Source organism: Zingiber officinale, chromosome 11A (genome assembly GCF_018446385.1).
Source record: "Zingiber officinale cultivar Zhangliang chromosome 11A, Zo_v1.1, whole genome shotgun sequence".
NCBI classification, from domain to species: domain Eukaryota; kingdom Viridiplantae; phylum Streptophyta; class Magnoliopsida; order Zingiberales; family Zingiberaceae; genus Zingiber; species Zingiber officinale.
Genome location: NC_056006.1, coordinates 82,761,456 through 82,783,021, shown reverse-complemented (window position 1 = coordinate 82,783,021; position 21,566 = coordinate 82,761,456). Strand labels below are relative to the sequence as shown.

The 21,566-nt window shown below is 34.4% G+C and overlaps 1 protein-coding gene across 1 annotated transcript; it reads left to right on the top strand.

Moving 5' to 3' along the window:
• Positions 1 to 1,410: 1,410 nt before the first annotated feature.
• On the top strand, positions 1,411 to 19,845 carry LOC122032375 (5'-3' exoribonuclease 4-like). Its single transcript, XM_042591661.1, has 22 exons — positions 1,411 to 1,710; positions 3,679 to 3,781; positions 3,886 to 3,962; positions 4,032 to 4,223; positions 4,378 to 4,497; positions 4,581 to 4,643; positions 5,227 to 5,352; positions 5,473 to 5,637; positions 5,812 to 5,889; positions 6,713 to 6,799; positions 9,834 to 9,920; positions 12,395 to 12,490; positions 13,008 to 13,078; positions 13,766 to 13,894; positions 13,995 to 14,071; positions 14,175 to 14,215; positions 14,304 to 14,378; positions 14,463 to 14,620; positions 14,709 to 14,813; positions 14,935 to 15,010; positions 18,554 to 18,633; positions 18,853 to 19,845. The coding sequence occupies exons 1-22, from the start codon at positions 1,534 to 1,536 to the stop codon at positions 19,550 to 19,552; spliced, it is 2,883 nt and encodes a 960-aa protein (XP_042447595.1). The 5' UTR covers positions 1,411 to 1,533; the 3' UTR covers positions 19,553 to 19,845.
• Positions 19,846 to 21,566: the final 1,721 nt, after the last annotated feature.

Genomic DNA, 21,566 nt, shown 5'->3' with positions numbered 1-21,566 from the left:
TGAGCTACCATACTTCTTAGATACCCATTTTGGAATTTATCGGATAACGACAACTATCCCAAGGACTGAATTACTAATGCTAGTTAAAAAAAAAAAACAAAGATTAAGCCATCGATAACTACCGGTGTTGGCAAGTAGTTCGGATCCTCTGTCCCTATTTTTTTCTGTCCCCATGTCTCACTGTCGATCGGACGGGTTAGATTACATCTCAAGGATGCCTTGCATATCACGAGGATCATGCACACATCTTAAAGATGTCATGATGCATTGAGATCCGATCTGACCCGTCGGATTGGCAGTGGGACACGGGAACAGAGAGAAATGGAGACAGAGGATCCGAACTGGTTGGCAAGACACCAGACACATTTCTCAATCAGAGTTCCGAGTTATCGTAATATCAAATATTACTAAATAGCTATATGTTTTTTTTTCTAAATTCCTTTTTTAATAAATATTTATTACTAAATCAACCATTTAGAAATCCACATTAGATACTTTATTTAAAATTTATCTTTAATTTTAGATAAAATAGTTAATATTTTTTTAAAAACAACTATTCTATTTATTCTAAAAATTATGTATTTATGAATTGTACTTTTCCAAATTTAGATAATAAATTATATTCCTTAAATATTATAAAGGAAAAATAAAAATAGACAAAATGAATATATAAATTTAATAAAGTAATATTTTTATTCTAAATTATATATTTTAAATAGGAAAATTGACATAGAATTTTATAAAATAACACATCCATTATAAACTTTCCTGAATAACTTAGGGTGCGTTTGGTTTGTCCCATTTTCATTTTCATTTTTTGAAAAACACGTATTTTTCATTTTTTGGAAAATAACTTTTCCGCGTTTTTCGTTTTCTTATAAAACACTTTCTCATTTTCTTAAAAATGAATGTGAAAAATACAAACCAAACACGTTTTCAATTTTCTCATAAAATGAAAATAGAAAACAACATGAAAAACACAAACCAAACGGACCATTATTTTTTTTCCTAATTCATTGGACATTATCACTATTTTTATCTATTTCATAGCGGAAAAAAATTATTTTTAAAGTGTATAGGTGACATAATAAAAACTAATAATTATTTATTTTTAAAATTTTAAAATTTAAATCTCAAGACAGGTTAAATAAAGTAGAATGTAATTAAATTACACTTTAATTGTGTCACCCACTCAAATATGTAAGTTTTAAAATAAATTAAATATTCAGTTCAATAAAATTTATTTATATATATTTAATAGTAAAACAAATTAAAATTAATAAACTCAAATATTAAGAAACTTAAATATTATTGTTATTTTTTATTAAAAAAATAGATTATCTAGCTCGTCACGCGGCGTCATAGTCCACCGACCGCCGATCGGTGGACCAGTTAAATAATTGATGTGGTCGGTTCGAGTTCGTGACTCGGCGCTTTGTTCCGGTTTCCCTCACGCTCTACCCTCGTCTTCCCCATTCGTGGGTTACCCGGAGGGCAGTCGATCCAGATCGCGAAGGAAAGCGAAGACGAAGTATGGGAGTGCCAGCCTTCTACCGATGGCTCGCCGACCGCTACCCCTTATGCATCTCCGACGTGGTCGAGGAGGAACCCGTGGATCTCTTGAGACCCAACCCTAGCGGCGTCGAGTTCGACAATCTATACCTCGACATGAACAACATCATCCATCCCTGTTTCCACCCAGAGGGAAGGGTAAGTGAGAGTGCTTCCTCTCAAGCAAGGTGCTTTTTAGCTTATCGGCCATCTCCCTATTTTGTTTGCGTGAAAAAAGGGATTGCCCAGATTATTTGTACATTTGTGCAGTTCAGTTTAGTGATAAATTTTGATACCATTAAAAATAGTTTTTTCTTATTAGTTATAAGACATTATTTTTAAAATTAGTTTTTTAATTGTTGTCAATACACTCCGGCATGTCTGTAAATAAAAGTCTGCATGGTTTTTTTTTTTTTTTGGCACAAATTAAGCAAGTTAATGAATCAAATGGCTACTGTTGATGGACAATCCCCTTGAAGTGATCGTCTCTTTCTCTCTTTTTTTGCTTGTTTGTTTGTTTGTTTGTTTGTTTTTTTTTTAAAATTTATGTTGGACAAACTTGAATAAGTTCTTTTGTAGACAAGTATATATCTTGTTCATGTATATTCTGGTCAATTTTCAACCCTACATTAACCCTACATTAACCCTACATTCAAGGATAACAATCTACCTTCTTTGGTTGGATAAAAAATCTTCTTACTCTTTGAGAGCTTTTAGCTCATCAATTGTCAAACACTTCTTTAAAGGGAGGTGCTACTTTTTCTATTCTATTTAAGATGAAAGACTAGCAAATTCATTTACCTTTTTGGGTTAAAGCATTTTTGGTTTGGAGGTCCAAAAGAGCATGTATACAATTTGTAGGTTAATAATGCTTATGTGGTCAAGCTTATTGATAAAATCAAGATTTATCAAGTTGAGAAATGCTTTATTCCGTTGGATGCAAACATGAAATTGAGGTTTGACAAGGCCCTTTTAAATCATGAAATCTTTGATTATTTTACTACTTGTTGCAAGCCTTATTTACTTGATTACAAGGTCAAATAAGCAACATTTCTTTTTTGGATTTGTAAGTTATTTCATCCAACCGTAAAGGAAGCCACATTCTTATGTTTCAAAGAGGATACTAAAGTTTACTCAATTCAGCTCATGATATATCTTATTCAAGATGGGTAGTGAGCTTTTCTTGCAATGCTATATTAATGTTGACTTAGGTGGTGATCCAGATGATCGAAGATATATCTACGAATATATCATCGTATTTGGTTCAACATATGTTCTTTGGTGTATATCATGACAAAGAATGTTGTTTTCCCCTAGTCGAGAATGTGTTTGGCTAAAGGGATTGGTAGAGGTGGTCTATTTTCAGTCCTAAACTGTGGCAACCTAAGTGTGCTCAAGCTTGAGACCAACTTAGTCCTCACAAAAATTGAAATGTGTGAGATTTTTAGAGTGGGTATTCTTTCATTCATAAAAATGTGCTACATGGTGCTATTCAAGTTATGGTATAAAGGTAGGTAGTAGTTCAAGACCTTTATTAATTTATAAATAGAGTGGCTTTTCGGGCTATTTTATCCTAGTGTGCCACTATTAGATAGGGTCCTAGTTTAGTGAGAGTGTTATGGACTTATTTACTATGGTTTAAAGTAGTGTGAGATAATTTTTTGTACCTTGATAGTTGATACTTTAATAGTCACCCAGTGACTGAGACTAATGTGTCTCGGTACTTCAGAAATCAAAGGAGGGAGGCAAACAATGGCAGGAGAGTATGGGTTGCGAAACAAACATTTGGGGAAATATTTCCTCAATTTTGTCTAAAACACGCTCCAGGCAGAAAGTGTTGATTTCAACTAAGTGCCTGTGATTTTATAAAGAAAATAAAAAATAATTCTTTTGATCATTTTATTTGTTTTTATGTTTTAAAAAATTCACAAAATAAAGAATCCTTCCTTTTTTGTCTCCCTCCAGAGAAACACAAACAAGGATCAACTTTGTACTCCTCTTTCTCTATACTTCTTTCCCCTCACGCACTTGTTTTTGCAACACTAGTCTTCTCTCTTTGTAAATATTTATAGTAATTGAAGTGTCTCTATTGCATCTATGAGGCCAAATAATGTTCACTGCGTGCAGCCTGCCCCTGCCACTTATGATGGTGTTTTCAAAACCATGTTTGACTATATTGATCATCTCTTTGGACTGGTTCGTCCACGAAGGCTGTTCTTTATGGCAATAGGTCAGCTTCCTAAATAAAGTTTTCCTCTGTTAGATACAGAGTCTCCATATTCTGTTGTTGGGTATTATTACTTTGCTGTATTTCATTCTTTGCAAACCTTTCAGATGGTGTTGCTCCAAGAGCTAAAATGAATCAGCAACGTTCTCGGCGTTTTAGAGCTGCAAAAGATTCAGCTGAGGCAGTAAGAATCTTATCATTATCAAATGTGGTTAAGGACCTCAGACAATGCTTAATTGAAGTCATATTGCAGGCTGCAGAAGAGGAAAGGTTGAAGAAGGAATTCGAGCTTGAAGGAAGAAAGCTGTTTCCTGTAGAGAAACCTGAGACAGCTGATTCAAATGTTATAACACCAGGGACAGAGTTCATGGCGGCACTCTCAATTGCACTTCAGTATTTCATACATTTGAGATTGAATCATACTCCTGGATGGCAGTCAATCAAGGTGTTACTCTCATTGTATCATCAGATGCATGCGTTAGGATCATTTCCTTGCTCAGCGATGTAATCATTGCTGGTTTATTATTAATCATTTGATTTCAGGAAACTTCTCTCTGTTATAATATTCATGGAGATGTGCATTGGATGATTATTTGAAGGTTATATTGTCGGATGCTAATGTGCCGGGAGAGGGTGAACACAAAATTATGTCATATATTCGTTTGCAACGCAACCTTCCTGGTTTCAACCCGAACACACGCCATTGTTTATATGGCCTGGTGTGCTCTCTTTACCCTGAAATCTTACAAACCCTTAATCTGTGGTTATCCATCTGTTTTAATATTTCTTTGCTATTTTGCAGGATGCAGATCTGATAATGCTTTCTTTAACAACACATGAGGTCCACTTTTCAATTCTAAGGGAGGTATGTGAATTTGACCAATAACTAGCAATATGCCCTTAATATAGAGTTCAATGACGACAGGAGTTTATGTAGCTGACCCTAAACAGTTGGGACTAATAACTTGTTATTGTTCTATGTAAATTTGGTTTGTAATTTGGTCTTGAGTACGTAGAGAAATATCTTGGTAATTATATTACTCAAAATCATATTCTTGCAATACCAGTGTAGGGTTTGAATCGCATAATCCTTTTGTACACAAGGGGAAGATCACATTGTTGGACTCCTGACTTTTAAAGCACCTATTTGCTGAAATTGAAGTCTTTGAGGAAGTGTTTCATTGATGTCAATGAAGTTTGTAAAGCTGCATCCAGAGATTACAAGTTCAATGTATCAAGAAGCTGAATTCTCCGTGTACCATAAACGTTTCTAGTTATGAAGATATTTAGCATGAATATTAAGTATATGTTTGTATAGTTGTATACTTTCAGTAATATGTTTGCTTGTTATTCACTACCATGTGCATCATTTGTTCTTGGTCACCTTTTGCCACTACAATTTACATTTCTTTTAAGTTATCTTCACTGAAAAACAATGTAACTGACAGGTGATAACCATGCCAGGGCAACACGAGAAATGCTTCCTGTGTGGCCAAACTGGACATCTTGCAGCTGACTGTAGAGAGGATAAGAAGTCTATGGAGAGTTCACCTATCTACAAAAAGAAATATCAGGTTTATTCTAGCAACAAAATGTATTTAATTGTCTGTGTATTCATTACATCTGTTGAAGTATTACATTTTAATCGTTAGCCTGCCCCTATAAATTCGACTCTTTTTTTTCCTTGTTCACAGTATCTTAACATCTGGGTTTTGCGGGAATACTTGGAGAATGATATGGAAATATGTGATGCTCCATTTCCAATAAACTTTGAACGGCATGTGGATGATTTTGTCTTTATGTGTTTCTTTGTTGGGAATGACTTTCTACCACACATGCCCACTTTGGAAATTCGTGAGGTTTGTAGCAAACCAATTCCTCACTCTTTATAGTCTCTTATTCCTTTAAACCTTTTTTTTTTTAATATTTTATGTCACAAGGTTTATATTTTCGTTTGGGATTGTGATGTATAATATTTTTAATAGGAGACTTGGTATGTGTTTGTTTATGCTAAAGATGATTTTCTGCTGCAGGGTTCAATAAATCTTCTTATGTATGTTTATAAACGGGAATTTGTAGCAATGGGTGGCTACCTAACAGATGCTGGAGAGGTACTTTTGTTTATTGATGTTCTATTAACTGGTTATTTTTGTGATTATTGTTAATATTTTTTAATTGATTTTTAAATTGCATGTGTATACTTGTTACGCATGATTTATTGTCCAGACATGATGGTTTATGTGAGAGAAGCTGTTACTCATCTTGGAGGCTGATTGGACTTTGACACGTTATAGCAGATGCAATCTTATATTGCTCTATGCAATTTAAATCTATAGATTGCAAATTTAATTATCTAGTATTTTAACCTAAATATCTTCCCGGTTGACTGTTGATCCTAGAGATGTAGGAATGATTCACATACAGTTGGAGGTGTAAACATCAGGAAATGAGAAAGAAGTGTGTTAAATATCGCAGAGAAGTATTCAACTTAGAACTGTATCATTAAGTTTACATCATTTCTGCTTGGACATTGAATTCTTAGCTTTTGCATATGTTTTTCCTGTTTTAGTTGAAGAATGCCAAATCAACAAAAGGTGAGCAATATTTCTCTCATGTTTCCTGGTTGCGATTTCAGTTTTTTCATAAATAAAGGGAATTTGCTTCTTCAGGTTCTCATCATGGCATGCTATCAGTGAATTGTAATCATGTAGCCATTAGATATCCAAATAAGTGGGATACTGCAATATTAAAGTGTTTGTCTGTATGCATTGAGTTTGCATCTAAGGAAGCATCTTATATCAGCTTCTTGTACCTTGGTGATACATCAATAATTCACACTCATCTGACAAAATAATTGTGTTCTCTATGCTTGTGTTGTTGTTTTTTTCTTCTATACTAGATTTATTTTGATATTACATACCTTCATGTCTGCAGGTTTCATTGGATCGGGTGGAACATTTGATTCAGTCAGTTGCAGTTTATGAAGACCAAATATTTCAAAAGAGAGCTCGCATTCAACAGGTGAAAATCTATGTTTATATATTGTTTTATTGGAAATTGGCTATTACTTCTCATTGAAAAAAGTGGGAAGTCCATCCAATCCGTCCCATATTAATCACTTTGGAGGAAGGAGGCCGCCCCCTTAATATAAGCACACCTAGTCTGCTACACTTGTTGATGTGGCATGTTGGGATTCTGGATATGGTGCTTGCTAACATCAAAGTGCCCTTTCATGCTTAAGCACGGTGGATCATATTTTTTCATAAGTAACTTTGGAACTGGGGCTCTATGAGTCTTAACAAACTTATTGAAGTGATTTCATTTAATCATTTTTGTCCTTTAGCCAAAAAGGTAGTCATGATTATTCTGTATGCACTAATTTTAGTGCTTTGACATGTTAACGTTTGTTGGCTTGATTTGATTTGGCATTCTTGTCGTTTCAAGCAAAAAAGTTGAATTTGGATTAATCCATGTAAGGTGGACTATCATTAGTTGGTGTTGCAAATTTAGTTTTAGTAGGAAACAATGTTAATGGACTTTTTAGTTCATTGAATGTGTAAAAAATTCGAGCCATTTATCTTCAACCAATGAGTGTCTTTCTTCTCTATTGTCATTATCTTATCCAGGTATGCTATCTCCTTAATCAATATTCAAAGAGCCAATGATTGGTCAGAGAGTTTCTACTGGTTTATCAGTTTGTCTTTCCAATTCTTTGTTGGTTGGCTTTTAGGGCGTAAATTTAACAGTTTAATAGGAGTAGAATCAAACAAAAATGTTAATGCTATTGTCATGAATGCCACTTTATGTCTAATCACGGCTTCCTTGTACGGAAGCCTTTTCCCAGTTCATTGGTTAATATTATATGGAAATTGTCTCTCTGGTAGGCTAAGCAATATATGGTCCCTCTTGTTCTATGAGAACTGAAAGGAGATTAGCAGTCTCCCTTTGTTTCCATCCTCCTGCTTTTGGGTGTTGTTCGGTTGGATTTCTATGTTGTCTACTACAAAATCCTCCATCTACATTTTCTGTTTTTGAGCAGAATAAAATTTTCTTTCTAAATGGGGTATGAATTTTCTGCCTTTTGATTACTTATCGGCTGAGTAGAAAAAGCTAGTCTTAGTGAGCAGCATAAGCAGGCACCCATATATAAATCCTTGTGTAGCGATGGCAGCCTCATGATTACATGCCTTGCTAAGCTAGTCTTAGTGAGCAACACAACTACACAAGCAAGAACCCATGTATAAATCGTGTTTGCCTGATGGTAGTCTCATGATTTCATGCTTCGATTGGCAATCAGATGGAAGTTAAAGAAAACACTTTTTTTTTTTTAAAAAGTTGAATAAATGAAATAAAATGAAGTCTTTTTTTCTAGACCCTTGCAAGAGCTTATGTGCCTTGAAGTATTAAAATTTTACTAGGATTGCTAGACCCGTATGTAGCTGATGGTAATCTCATGGTTACATGCTTTGATTGGTGATTAGATAGAAGTTAAAGAAAACACTTTCTATTGAAAGTTTAATGAATGAAATAAAATAATGTTTTTTTTGAGACCCCTGCAAGAGCTTAGATGCCTAATAGGTACCAAAGGCATAAATTATTAAAGCGCTCGCTTGGTTGCGCCTAGGTGCAAGACGTAGTCAGGCGAGCCTCTTGTGCCTGTGCACCTTGTAAGAGGAGGAAGAAATTGATCTTGAGGAAATTGATGAAGATTCAACTATACAATTTAGAAATATCTGGTGATGATGACAATGATATGATTGAGGAAGATGATGAAGATTTTGATGATTTAGCTATTTGAATTTATTTATAATTTGAATTATGCGCATAACGTATTTATTTGCTAGTGAATTTCATATTTACATTATTGTTTAATATTTTATAGACTATAGTTTTGTAAGTGAAATATTTTAATAAAAATTCCCTATATATGTTTGAATTGTAAAAATTTATACCTAGAACGCCTTTACTTCGGTAAGGTGTCGCCTCACTTTGCGTTGTGTGCCTTAGGCCCATTACACCTATGCGTTTTTGGGTGCCTCACGCTTTAAATAACTATGATCAAAGGTTTTACTAGATTTGCTAGACCTAGAAAAATAAAGTAAAATTTGTATAATAAAACAATAATTGGAGAAAAATTATTAAAAAACTAAAATTGATTTTTAACAATAAAACTGCATTTCTTGGATCAACCAGGAATCTAAGAGTTCCTTTATCTTTGATTTCTTTTTTGTTCTTTCTATTCCATGCCATTTCTTAGCCTAGAGCAATATATTATTCTAAGACAAATATTGCTGCGAACTATACAATGTATTACCTATTATTTTTCCATCCAATCCCCGTCTCTTACCATATTTTTCATTCAACTATTATGTTACTTTTGTGAAGGTTTCAACAAGCATATGCAGACAATCTATGTAATTGAGTCATTGTATAGTGTAAATGTAGCATTCGGGCATGTGGGTAGTATTATAAACATAAAAAAATGTATTAACAAAAATAACTAATATATAATAGAGTATATTAATCAAAACATCCTATTTGTACTTTCATATTGAAAAAATATTTATGGGAATTATCTAATGAAGAAAACAAGATGTAACAATCTATATTAGTTAACAATTTATATAACAATGTACAGTCAATGTTGTATGTAAATAACATGGATACAATTTCTATCCAAAGTGGTTATCACTTGCAAAACAAGTTTTAAGTGATAGGCTACCAACTAGGGTAGCTTAGCATTTCAGCTTAATTTGATCCTATCTAAACCAGTTCAAACGAGGCAAATATTTTCTTTTCAAACTGCACTTGAGGATTGGATATACAGTCCGTGGACATTTCACTGTCTCCTTACTCTGCCAAGGCCGATGCTTTGTAGAACCTTGCTTGTTGCCATTGAACAGGAATTTTATGCGCATATTTCTCCTTGTTCTTTGAACGATGTTGTTGCATGCTTATCAAATATTACTTTCCCTTTGTGTTAGTGAATGATTTGGTAAGTTTGTTGTTAGGCCTGCTTTCATTTATAGTAATATGTTTTAATGATGGATGCCAGGCATATGAAAACAATGAAGAAATAAAGCTCAAAATGCAGAAAGAGGGTTCAGAATCAGAGGATCTTCAATCTGCATCCACTGACAAGGTTTGCCTGGTGTTGATTATTCGTAAATGTAACTAATTCTGTTTCCAATGAATTAGGTACTTGTAAAGCATAAAATAAATTATCTGGCATCATTGTGCAATGAATTTATCATGAATTGTAATCAGTTTTTTCCTTTTTTATTGTCTCAGACAAACCATACAGATAAACTTACTTAAGTGATTGTTCCCAAGTATTTGATTCTACTTTAAATGCATCATGTTATGTTTATTTGACAGTCAATTTGATATGTTCGTCTGTTTCTTCTTTGTGATGCATTTTTGGACGAGTAATTTGACTGTGATATGATAAAATAGAGCACAAAAATAACTGTTTCAATAAAGCATACTCATTTCATTTCGTAGTCTAAACTTTAGTTTTATATTTCTGGTTCTATTTTGTTATCTATACATTTACTATCTAGCAGCTGAAGCCTACTTTGCTATTTAATTCTTACAAAATGAGATTGTTTTGGTTTTTGTGGAAGGAACCGTGTTCACGCTTCATCATTCAAGCAATCTTTTAAAAATAATTACTTGTGATTTTCTCCTCTCTTTCGTGAGATTACCAAGGCATGCCCCGAGAGATTGCTGATTGAGGCACATGATTTATCATGGTGCTGCACCAATTGGCATGAGATTTGTAACTACCTTGCATTTGACATCTTTAAGCATCTCTTCACAAATTCACTTTTTACTATCCAGTCCCCCTTATCTTACTCGGTGATATTTTTTTATCTTGTCCAAGGTCAAGTGCCTTCTTTCCCTCCCACTCGGGATAGGGAAATTTGATGGAAATTTGATGGATACAGAATTGGTCTGTCCTCCCCTTTTAAGGATATGTTTTTAGCATGATGCCCCCTCCCCTCCCTTTGTTCTGTTGGCCTCATCCTGCTGCGGGTGGGAGCAACACTTGTCCAGTCATTCTTCCCTCACTCAGTAGCTGGGACCTAAAGGGCATTCACTATTGGACCTCAGACAAGGGTATGACTAGATATCCGTAGCTGACAAACTGGACCTGATGCTGAAGGCTTGAGGGTTCCTCAGAGCTCAACACATGAGTTCTGACTGTTGGGCAGTTGACCATAATTTTTTAAAGTAGAAAAGAAATCCATCTTCTGTTAATTTATCCCCCACCTGTGTTTATCGTTTTATCAAAGCTGAGCCTATAATAGATTTCCGAAGCACCTTGTTTCCCCTCTGTGACTTCCTTCTCTTCTTTTCACTTCCACAATCCTACAACCACCCAACAACTTCTCTCCACCTTCACACAGGCACAAAAAAGCTTGCATGTATCATGTCTCAATCTTGTTGCATGCACGACCCACCTGGCACCAAACACTTTCTATTTCCCACCCTACAGAAACATGTTTTCCATTCACACATCAAGGAAATTCAAGTTCGAGCCACTTATCAAATCCCTGAGCCATGCGAATAAGCTCTAGCCCAGAGGTGGGCAATAAAATCAATATATCAGCCCCAAATTAAAAACTGAATTGACCCCCAAAATCAGTTTTTTTTCAGGTTTTAAGGTGTTCTTGTATTTTAGGTTTGGGTTGAGTTTTCAGTTTTTGGTATCAAACTCAAAAGAATGTGATCTGAGCCACTATTTATACCACATAATAGATTAATTAAATTATATCATATGGTTAACTAATAGTTATATATTTTATATGTTATTTATAATCAAATACCAACTGTGCAACTAATCAATTAATATTTTTTAGAGGAGTTGCCTGATCCTTTGCCATTCCTCTTCTGGCTTTTGTGTTCTGTTTTTTATGATCCCATATGTGCAACTTAGTTGCCTCCACCACCCATCCCTGCATCTGTCATATACCCTGTCTTAGCTATCATTTCTTATTCCATGTTGGCAACACAAGTATACTTGACATCCTTCCTGCTTTCCATGATTTCACGAGATTGTTGCTTACGTATGCGTTCACCCCCCTTCCACCATCCCTTCTATTCCCACGATGGCAACATGATTGTATTTCTAGAGTTTTATATATTTAAGTTTCCTATTAATCTTAGTTTTTTGGCTTTTGTGAATTTTTGGTGAGAATAATATAAAAGCCCGAAATCTCAGAAATCATTGAAAATCCAAAATCCCCCCAAACCACACGACCCAATCTGGACAAAAAAAAATCAATATTGATTATTTTTGGGTTTGTGTTTGTATGGGATTTACAGCTTGACAAAATCTAGTATTGTGTTGCAAAGTTCAACAAAGTATTTTTAAATCATAACCAATTTGGAAGAACAGTTCAGTTTTAATCGGCAATAAGATACTAAAATTTTATTCCATGTAGAACTACTTTATTGGGTAAATGTGTCACACAGTTATACTAGCTTTACTGCTTGTTTTACTTACCTTGTTCTATATGTTGTTTTTAGATCACTCAACTGTTTCCAACTTTTGTTTGTAGAAGATAGGGCATCAAAGAGCTTTTTAAAATATTGTGGATTGCTTTTCAGGTGAAATTAGGTGAACCTGGATACAAAGAACGATATTATACCGAGAAGTTTGGAGTACAAGAACCAAAACTGATTGACAATGTCAAAAGAGATGTCGTGAGTCACTTTAAATTTTTTGCTCTTTATATAAGATCGAAGTGACCATATGTCTCATAAAACTTTGCACTGCATTAAACTCATCCAATAGAGGTGTTCGCTAACAATAGTATGCAATCAGCCATTTGTTTGGAAATTGTGCTGGGAGACAATAGATAGGAGAGTATAAAACAAAATTGTTATGTTCATCTTCATAAATTCTCTTTTTTTTCCCTTCCAGAATTGTGTTTATAAACTTCTCTGGCATTGATATTGTTTTTATTCCAAATGTAGCTAAATATTGTTTGAAGAAGCTGCTTCTTCCTTCCAAAATATTGATTATCAACTTCTCTGGCATTCATATTTTTTTATTCCAAGTGGAACACAATATTGCTTGAGGCAGCTGCCTTCTATCTTCTAATTATAAATTATGCTTCACTATTGCATTATGTTTTTGGAAAGTGAAAGGAGCTATCAACCGATGCAACCTTTTTTAGTCCAATTTTTTTTGTCTAACACATGCATTCTGATTTCTCAGGTACAGAAATATGTCGAAGGCCTTTGCTGGATAATGAGATACTACTACCAAGGTGTCTGCTCTTGGCAGTGGTTGGTATTTGTTTTGAGAGCTTGCTGTTATGATAATGTTATTTTCCTATCTGCGGCTGTAATTACTTTACTATGCCTCCTGAGTTTAGTTTTTCTGTCTCTTGCTTTATCCCAGTCTGATATTACTTGAATTGAGGTTTAAGAACTTTCTACTCCTTGTGTAGGATGTCAATTGTCAATAGAATCTGACAAGGTTGGCAAACATATTGAACAATTGTCTTCTTAATGCCAAAGCAAGATTTTTATTTTTTTTTAATGTAATGCAATAAACATGATTTCTAGCTTAGTGTCTTTTGCTTTGTATTCCAGTATTAATATAGAAATAGGTATCGGCACATATGAACTATATACCACTTCAGGCATTTCATGTTAGTTAATTTGGAGATCTACTTAGTAGTTTTTATGGGCTTAATTTTTATAGTCTATTGACAGTGGATAATTTGGTGACTGATAGGATTTCTGCCTTCCTTTTTCTCCAAAAAAGAATAGAAAATTGTTTTTTGATAAGTTGCTACACGCTTGAAAACATATTCTCTTCTATTACTTTGAACACAACACCAATTTTCAGTTTTTTTTGCAATTTAAAAATGCAATGAATTCGTAATTGATAATTTCTCAATCTTTATTTTTTGGTAATAATGTTTACAATGACCAAAACAGTTTAAAACTGACAGATGTTCTTTCCAGGTTCTATCCCTATCACTATGCTCCATTTGCATCGGATCTAAAAGGTTTGGCTGATTTGGAGATCACCTTTTTTCTTGGTCAACCATTTAAGCCATTTGATCAATTAATGGGAACGCTGCCTGCTGCTAGGTCAGTTTAAATTCTGTGTATGATGGTTACGTTTAGTGGTTAAACACTACTTGAATGTGGACATAATGTTAAAAAAACAATGTTTCTGTTGGTGCTGAAGTTCAAATGCTTTGCCTAAGCAATATGGGGCATTGATGACTAATCCAAAATCACCATTATGTTCATTCTATCCAAAAGGTAAACTTGTTACATGCATTGCTTTTCTTATTTGCCATATTTCTTTTCTTATCAAAATGCCTTCCTAATGATAAAAAATATTTATATGCTTTTTGCCATTCAGACTTTGAGATAGACATGAATGGCAAACGTTTTTCATGGCAGGTGTGTCATTCTCTTGCTGACTATGTACAACTGTTTTTTAATCTAACCATTGACATGCTGCCTTATGGTGACTTTGTTTCCTACTTAGGGTGTTGCAAAACTACCATTCATTGACGAGAGGCTACTACTTGCTGAAACTCAGAAACTTGAAGACACTTTAATGGTGTTGATATGTTTTTTCTTATGATCTTTGATTCTGTATACAAAACATTCTTTTGAAACACTGACCATCCAATAATACTTCCAGGAAGAAGAGAAGTCACGCAATAGGATCATGTATGATATAATCTATGTTCATCAAAGTCATCGATTGACAGTGCAGATTGCTTACTTACATCAAACATTTTCCCATCTGTCAATTCAAGAGCAGCCACGCTATTGTATTCCAATCGAAACAAATTTCAGGTTACGATGTTTCCCATCATTATGAAGTCAATGATTGTGTTGGTATTCTTTCACTAATGAACTCTTAACTTTTTCCACTTCATGCCAGTGATGGAATGAATGGGTTCCTTTGTTTGTGTGAGAGGAATCGCTATAGTGCTTCAATATCTACTCCTATTAAAGGTTTAATCGATGTTGAAAACAATAGAGTCTTGTAAGTACTTGTTTTGCAGAAATACTGATTCCCATCTTGGAATTGAAAAACTATTTGAGTTTTACATTAATTAATGAAGCTTATGTTGACTATGCTTATTCCTCTGTCCTTTATTCTGTAGAAATGCTACGTTCATGAATCCTCTATATCACCCACATATCCCTGAACCTCCTAAAGGCGTAAAAATGCCAGCAAAGGTAATTCCAATATTATGATTATGTGAGTATCTACATATATTTGCATCAGTAATGTTTATTATCTAATGATTGTTTTATAAGATATAGCTGTCCATACATTGTTCTTCACATAGCTTTCACATAAAAGATAAATAGTAACTGTTAAATGGATAGGTCAAGCCTCATGTAAATTTTTCTATGAATTTTGCAACGACTAGGTTCCAAGTTCAAAGCATTAATGGCCTTGATGGTAGGCTTATCTGGTATGGTAAGATGACTTGAATCAGCAACCTTAATTTTGTCTGACTATACTAGATATCTCAATGATAAAAAAAAGGGCAGCCCGGTGCACGAAGCTCCCGCCATGCGGGGTCCCGGGGAAGGATCCATTGTACGCAGCCTTACCTTGCTTTTTGCAAGATGTTGTTTCCAAGATTTGAACCCGTGACCTTTTGGTCACATGACAACAACTTTACCGTTGCGCCAAGGCTCCCCTTCTAGATATCTCAATGATAATAGATTAAATTATAAAATGTATGATGGTATGCACCGTGAGGGCACAGAAAGGGATAGTCCTTTTTTTAGCCATAAGAAAGGATAAGCTTTAGACAATGCTCAAATGGAGAATAGGAGCTACAGACAACATACAAGAACAAGGACGAGCTAAGGAGGGAGCAGTATTTTTGCAAAAGGAGGGATGCATAATCTGATACAGGGAGCGAGCAATATTACATGAGAAAACTAAACTCAAAGAGAACCTAAATTTCATTAATCTGAAGATAGTTCAAACAAAGGGGTTGAGTCTCTTTCTAAATGTCCTGCATTATCCTAAAAACTAGACAAGAAATAATCTAACCCTTAACGTGGTATATTAATAATTAATTCTAAAAAATAACTTTCCCTAATAAATACATTTCCTTATTTTTTCTTGACTTCTCCAAATTTAAATCAAATTTTATTGTACATTTACTAATTCCCTATTTCCATAATATTTCAATTATAATATTATAAACCTACATTTAATTCTAGAATCTAAAATTATATCCATACAAATAATGTCAAGGATATTAGATTTAATAAATTTATGAAATAAGTTATTACATCTATAATTTTTAAATAGATCACTAATATTAGCATTAGGTGTGAACTTGGAATTAGGGGTGGCAATTTCCTCTGTATCCGATATCCGACCATAATGGAGGAGGGTATGAAGGTAATTTTTAAACCTGATTAAATAATCGGGTATTCGAGTATGAGTATTTTTAGGTTCAAGTATGGAGATTGATGTGGCAAAATCCTACCCATATCCTACCTGATTCCTTATATATATATATATATATATATATATATATATATACAGTGCTTTATCACAAATTTTTCTTTCTCTATTGTAGCAGCGTCCCGTTAGAATTAGTCGATATTGTGTTGTCGCAGCTACGGAACCATAGCTGCTACAACGTTCTTGTTTGTGGTGCTGCCACGTTCGTAGCTGCTACAACGTTAAATCGTAGCTGCTACAACGTTATGGTGTAACCACGTTGTAGCAGCTATGAAATCGTAGCTGCTACAACGTTCTGGTTTGTGGTCTAACCACGTTGTTACAACTACGAAATCGTAGTTACTACAATGTTCTGGTTTGTGGTCTAATCATGTTGTAGCAGCTATGATTTCATAGCTGCTACAACGTTTTGGTTTTGTAGCTGCTACAACGTTCTGGTTTTGTAGCTGCCCTACAACATGACTCTACTATAGTAGAAAAATAGTTTAGGGTTTTTTTAATTTTGACGGGTGTTGCTACAGTAAAATTCTGACGGAGCATGAAAACCATGCATAGTTGCGTAGCGAGAGTCAGGGAGCATATCAGCTCTGTGTGTGTCGCGCAGCGAGAGTTGGGGAGCATATCAACTGTGTGTGTGTGTTGTGCAGCGAGAGTTGGGGACTTTGTCTGTGCGCGCACATTTAATTTTATTGGGAAAGAAATAACTTTAGCTCCGAGTGGTGCAACTTTAGGCTTATTCCCAATAGCAATTGAATCACAAGGAAATGCAGAATCGGACAACACAAGATCAATTCCATTTTCAATGAACTTCTCGTTAAGTCGTTGCTTGAATGTACCTGTGTTCAATAAGAGATCTAGTAACTCCTCTTCCGAAGGGGATTTCTTTTTCTTATTATCCTCACTCAGTGTTACTTTTTTAATAATTTAATAAATATTCATAAATTCATTGAAATATTTTTTTTTAAAAAAAAGAGAATTGTAGATAGTAATAGGATGATGAGTAGGGTATGAATACCCGATCCTCCGACGGGTATGGGGATGAAAGTTAAATATCCAATGGGTATGAGGATGAATATAATAGATAAGGATGGGTATGGAGGATATGAAATCCGACCTATTGCTGTCCCTACTTAGAATATATACAACAAAAAAAAATCATTTTTACAATAAAATAATTCTAAAAGGTTGCTTGTGTGTTCAACATATAACGAATTAAGATCTTCTAATGGGTTTGCATTAAATCTATCTTCTAAATAAGTTGTTAAAGGTGCTTAAATTTTAAGGTTGATTTTGGTATATAGCTAGATTGACTTCCATCTATGGTATATACATCAGTAGATATTTTCTTATACTTATATGCATGTATCTATATAATATTTTTACAATGATGATTGAACAAATCAAATTGCATTCCTAAACTTTGAAATATTCTCATAATTAATTTTAAGTCCATCTTGTATATAAAGAATTAACATGGAAAATACATCAAATATGAAAAAAAAAAAATTCTACTTAACATGATAGAATTAAATTTTAATTTTAAATTAATTATTGCAGTATCATTATTCAACGTATTATCAAAAATAATTGAAAAAAATTGTCATTTATGCCATGAAAATGATCAATATTATTGGGATGACTAGAAATAGCTTGGGCAATATAGGGATATTAAAAAATTTTAAAGCTAATTATTCCTTTTTGGATAACCCAACTACCATCAATCGAGTGCAACATATATCTGCTTACGTATTATTGTTATTACTCTAGACATTAGAAGTTAAGGTTAGGATTATTGTATTTCTATGAGATTCAATAATATTAATTAAATCTTGTTGTGCTCTCATTAAATATATATATATTTTTTGTGTCTCGAACACATTGTCTTTCTAGATATTTTTTTGAATCAAAATTGAAGATAATTTTTTATAAAATATTCAAAGTCGGTGGCACAGATTTTACAATAAATTTTGTCAATCTTTTCTCTTTTTTTCTCAATTGAAAATGCAAAATTTGCAAGCTCGCTACCAGGAGGATTATATAGCATGAGCATTAGCTATTCTAGTCTTGCTTCATGGTTGTGCATTTATAGTATCCCTTTTTATATTAAAAGGATATGTAAACGGATTTAGTTTCTGATGTGTATTATTATATCACGAAACCCCATTTTCTCATTTGGTAATTCTGATTTGAACATCTGGGACAGATAACAATATATTAATGAAAAGATTATTGCTATGTAGTGCCATGCTATCTTAATGCTAAATAAAAAATTGCTGCTTGGACAGATATTGAGACCATACGATATTAAACCTTTTCCTGGGCTGTGGCATGAAGATAACTATGGGCGACGCCAAAATAGAGAGAGGTATATTTTCATACCCTTTTTAACCTGGAGACTCCACATAGCAACTATGGTGCATATAGGCCTGCTCTGTTCATCAAGTTGGATTTCGATTTGGAGTGGGCTACTCATTTTTATGCTTTCAGTATTACTTGCATTTTTCTGCCTTCTGATTGATTTCAGGCCAACGCTTACATTACAACTTATTTCTGCTTTCTGCTTTCTGATCGATATTAATTTCAGGCCACAGGTCTCTGGAGCTCTCTCTGGTCATCTTCTCGGAGAAGCAGCACATCGTCTTGTTAAAAATTCTTTACAGATTAGGTCCAACAATAATGCTGGCTTGCTTGACTTGGCATATCGCAATGGCCCAACTTTTGGCAGCAAAGTCAAACCTACTGGCCCACTCGGATATGAAAGAGGCTATGAGAGTCCGAATTATTATCAGTATTCAAATTCTGGTATGCAAGGTTTCTCAAACTCGAGGCCAAAAATTCATGACACTCAATTTAGTAAACAAAACACGAGGATGCCAGAATCATCAAACTCTCACGGTCAGTCATCATATTCAAATACTGGTATTGTACCAGATGTGTCGCAGCTGAGATTGGAAAATGGCCCAAAACAGCAGCCTCAGATACGAATGCAAAACCCTGGGTTTTCTGCACCGCAACAACAGTCCATCCTGGATGGTGGTCCGCCTCCTCCATTCCCACCTATGAACTGGATCGATAAGCAAATGACGAGAGGTTATAGGAGCAATATTAGTAGGAATGAGCCTATGGACTCACCTAGTGAACAAGTTACCAGAGGTCATTCTGGTGGATTTGGCAGGCAAGAGTTTTCATCCAGAAACATAAACGATAAGCAGCAGCTGATACCAAATAATAAAGTCTACCGAGTCAAATCAGCGATGTCACAGGACCCGCCCAAGTCTACTTAGTTATGAATCTCTTTGTACGATTGCACCTTTGCTTCCTAACAGGATGCAATTCCCATGTACTCTATTTCCCCAGTATATTTAAAGTATAACAGATGGAGTTTAGTGGATGGATCGTTTATTCCCTCCCTTGTGCTCTTTGCTGGCAGGCTAGCAGCTCAAAGTGAATGGAACGGATCACACTGGTCCAGTGTGTTAGATTATTACTCTGTTGTACGGGGGATAGCGCATGTATTTTGAATTCCCCCAATATGTAGGATATTTTCTAGTAATTACTCAGACTTTCAAAGTTTCAAGGATTGCCTAGCATTTTCGGGTTGTAGTGAATTTTTCATGGTTTCTGGAACGAACATATATTTACTGCTGAGCATTTGATTAAAATCAAAGTGAACAAATTAAATTTTTTTCAATCTGAATGAATTGAATTTTTTTTAAAGATTGAATAAATTGAATTGATTAAATATCAGTTATTCGGTTCTATTAATTTATTTTTCTAAATTTTTACTCCCCCTATCTATATTAATACCTATAATTGAGTACCAGAAAATACACTAATGGGGCGTTTGATTTAGGGGAATAGGAATGAGAATGAGAATCATTGATTGTCATTGTTAATGTTTGGATTATAGGAATATGAATACAAATAAGGGAATGAATCCTTGAAATTGGGTAATAATTCATTTCCATGTACCTCGCCTTCAATGAGCCATTATCCTATTTTCATCAATCAAAATATTCCTTTATTCCAAAAATATCCTTGACCTAAAATTAAAATTTTCTCCCTTAATATCAAATATCAAAATATATTTATTTATTTTTTTTTCATATCATTTCTCCCTCCTTGTTCTCTCATCATATTTTCACACTTTCTCTCTCCTTAATCTCTCCTATTACACTTTTTTTTTCTCATTACACTTTCTCTTATCATACTTTCTCTCTCCTCAATCTCTTCCATCGCACTCTCTTCCTTCTTTTTTTCTCATCACACTTTCGCTCTCATCATACTTTCTCTCTCCTCAATGTCTCTTGTGACACTCCCTCATTTTTTTCCTCAACACACTTTCTCTCTCATCATACCTCTTCCCTCATCATACTTTCTCTCTCCTCAATCTCTCCCATCACACTCACTGTTTTCTTTTTTTTTTTCTCATCATACTTTTTCTCTCATCAATCTCTCTCATCACACTCTCTCTCCTCATTTTTTCTCATTACATGTTCTCTCTCTTCATCCTCTCCCATCATACTTTCTCTCACATCATATTTTCTCTCTCATCTTCTCTCATCATGCTCTCTCCTACCACACTCTCTTTTCTCATTTTCTCTTATCACATTTTCTCTCTTTTCATTTTTTCTCATCACACTTTCTCTCTCATCATACTTTCTTTCTCATCATCATACTCATTCCCATTCCACAATACAATGATTCCCATTCTGATTCCTATTTCTAGGAAAGAACCAAACACCCCCTAAATTTCCATAGAGAATATAAAATTAATTCATAAACTAATCTTAGTACGGTAGTAATCCAACAAACTTATCAAGATAGTGTCGATAGATGTTTTTTTTTTTTTTACATTAGTGGATGATATGGTATGTTATAAGCAGACCCAAAGGTGACATGGCAATCAAGGTAAAGTGATGGTTAAAATCAAAATGAGATGATAGTCAGGGTCAGAGGAATGAGTTATTCTCACTAAGACTTAGCCCTTCACTCCTAGCACTAAGGTCTTCAATATGAATCCGGTCGACCAAAGAATCGGTTGGACCTGAGGGACCTAGTGCTCTACTTATGGAGAGACAGCTAGTATATAGCAGGTTGGCCCAAAAGTCGATTGGGCTTATCTAACTTTAGGGAACAACTCCTTATTCATTAAGTCACACAACATATAGTCAGTCGACCCCTAAGCTGGTTGAACTTAAAGAGACTTATCGCTCCGCTTAGTGCCAAGACACAAGTTAAACCTGAACTGCCCTAGCACCGGTCGAGCATGAGGTATGGGCATATGAGGTACAGTTC

Coding starts and splice junctions, on each gene's coding strand:
- LOC122032375 (XM_042591661.1), top strand. CDS start 1,534: ATGGGAGTGCCAGCCTTCTACCGATGGCTCGCCGACCGCTACCCCTTA. Junction 4,644..5,226: donor ACTTTTCAATTCTAAGGGAG/GTATGTGAATTT, acceptor TGTAACTGACAG/GTGATAACCATGCCAGGGCA. Junction 5,890..6,712: donor ACCTAACAGATGCTGGAGAG/GTACTTTTGTTT, acceptor TCATGTCTGCAG/GTTTCATTGGATCGGGTGGA.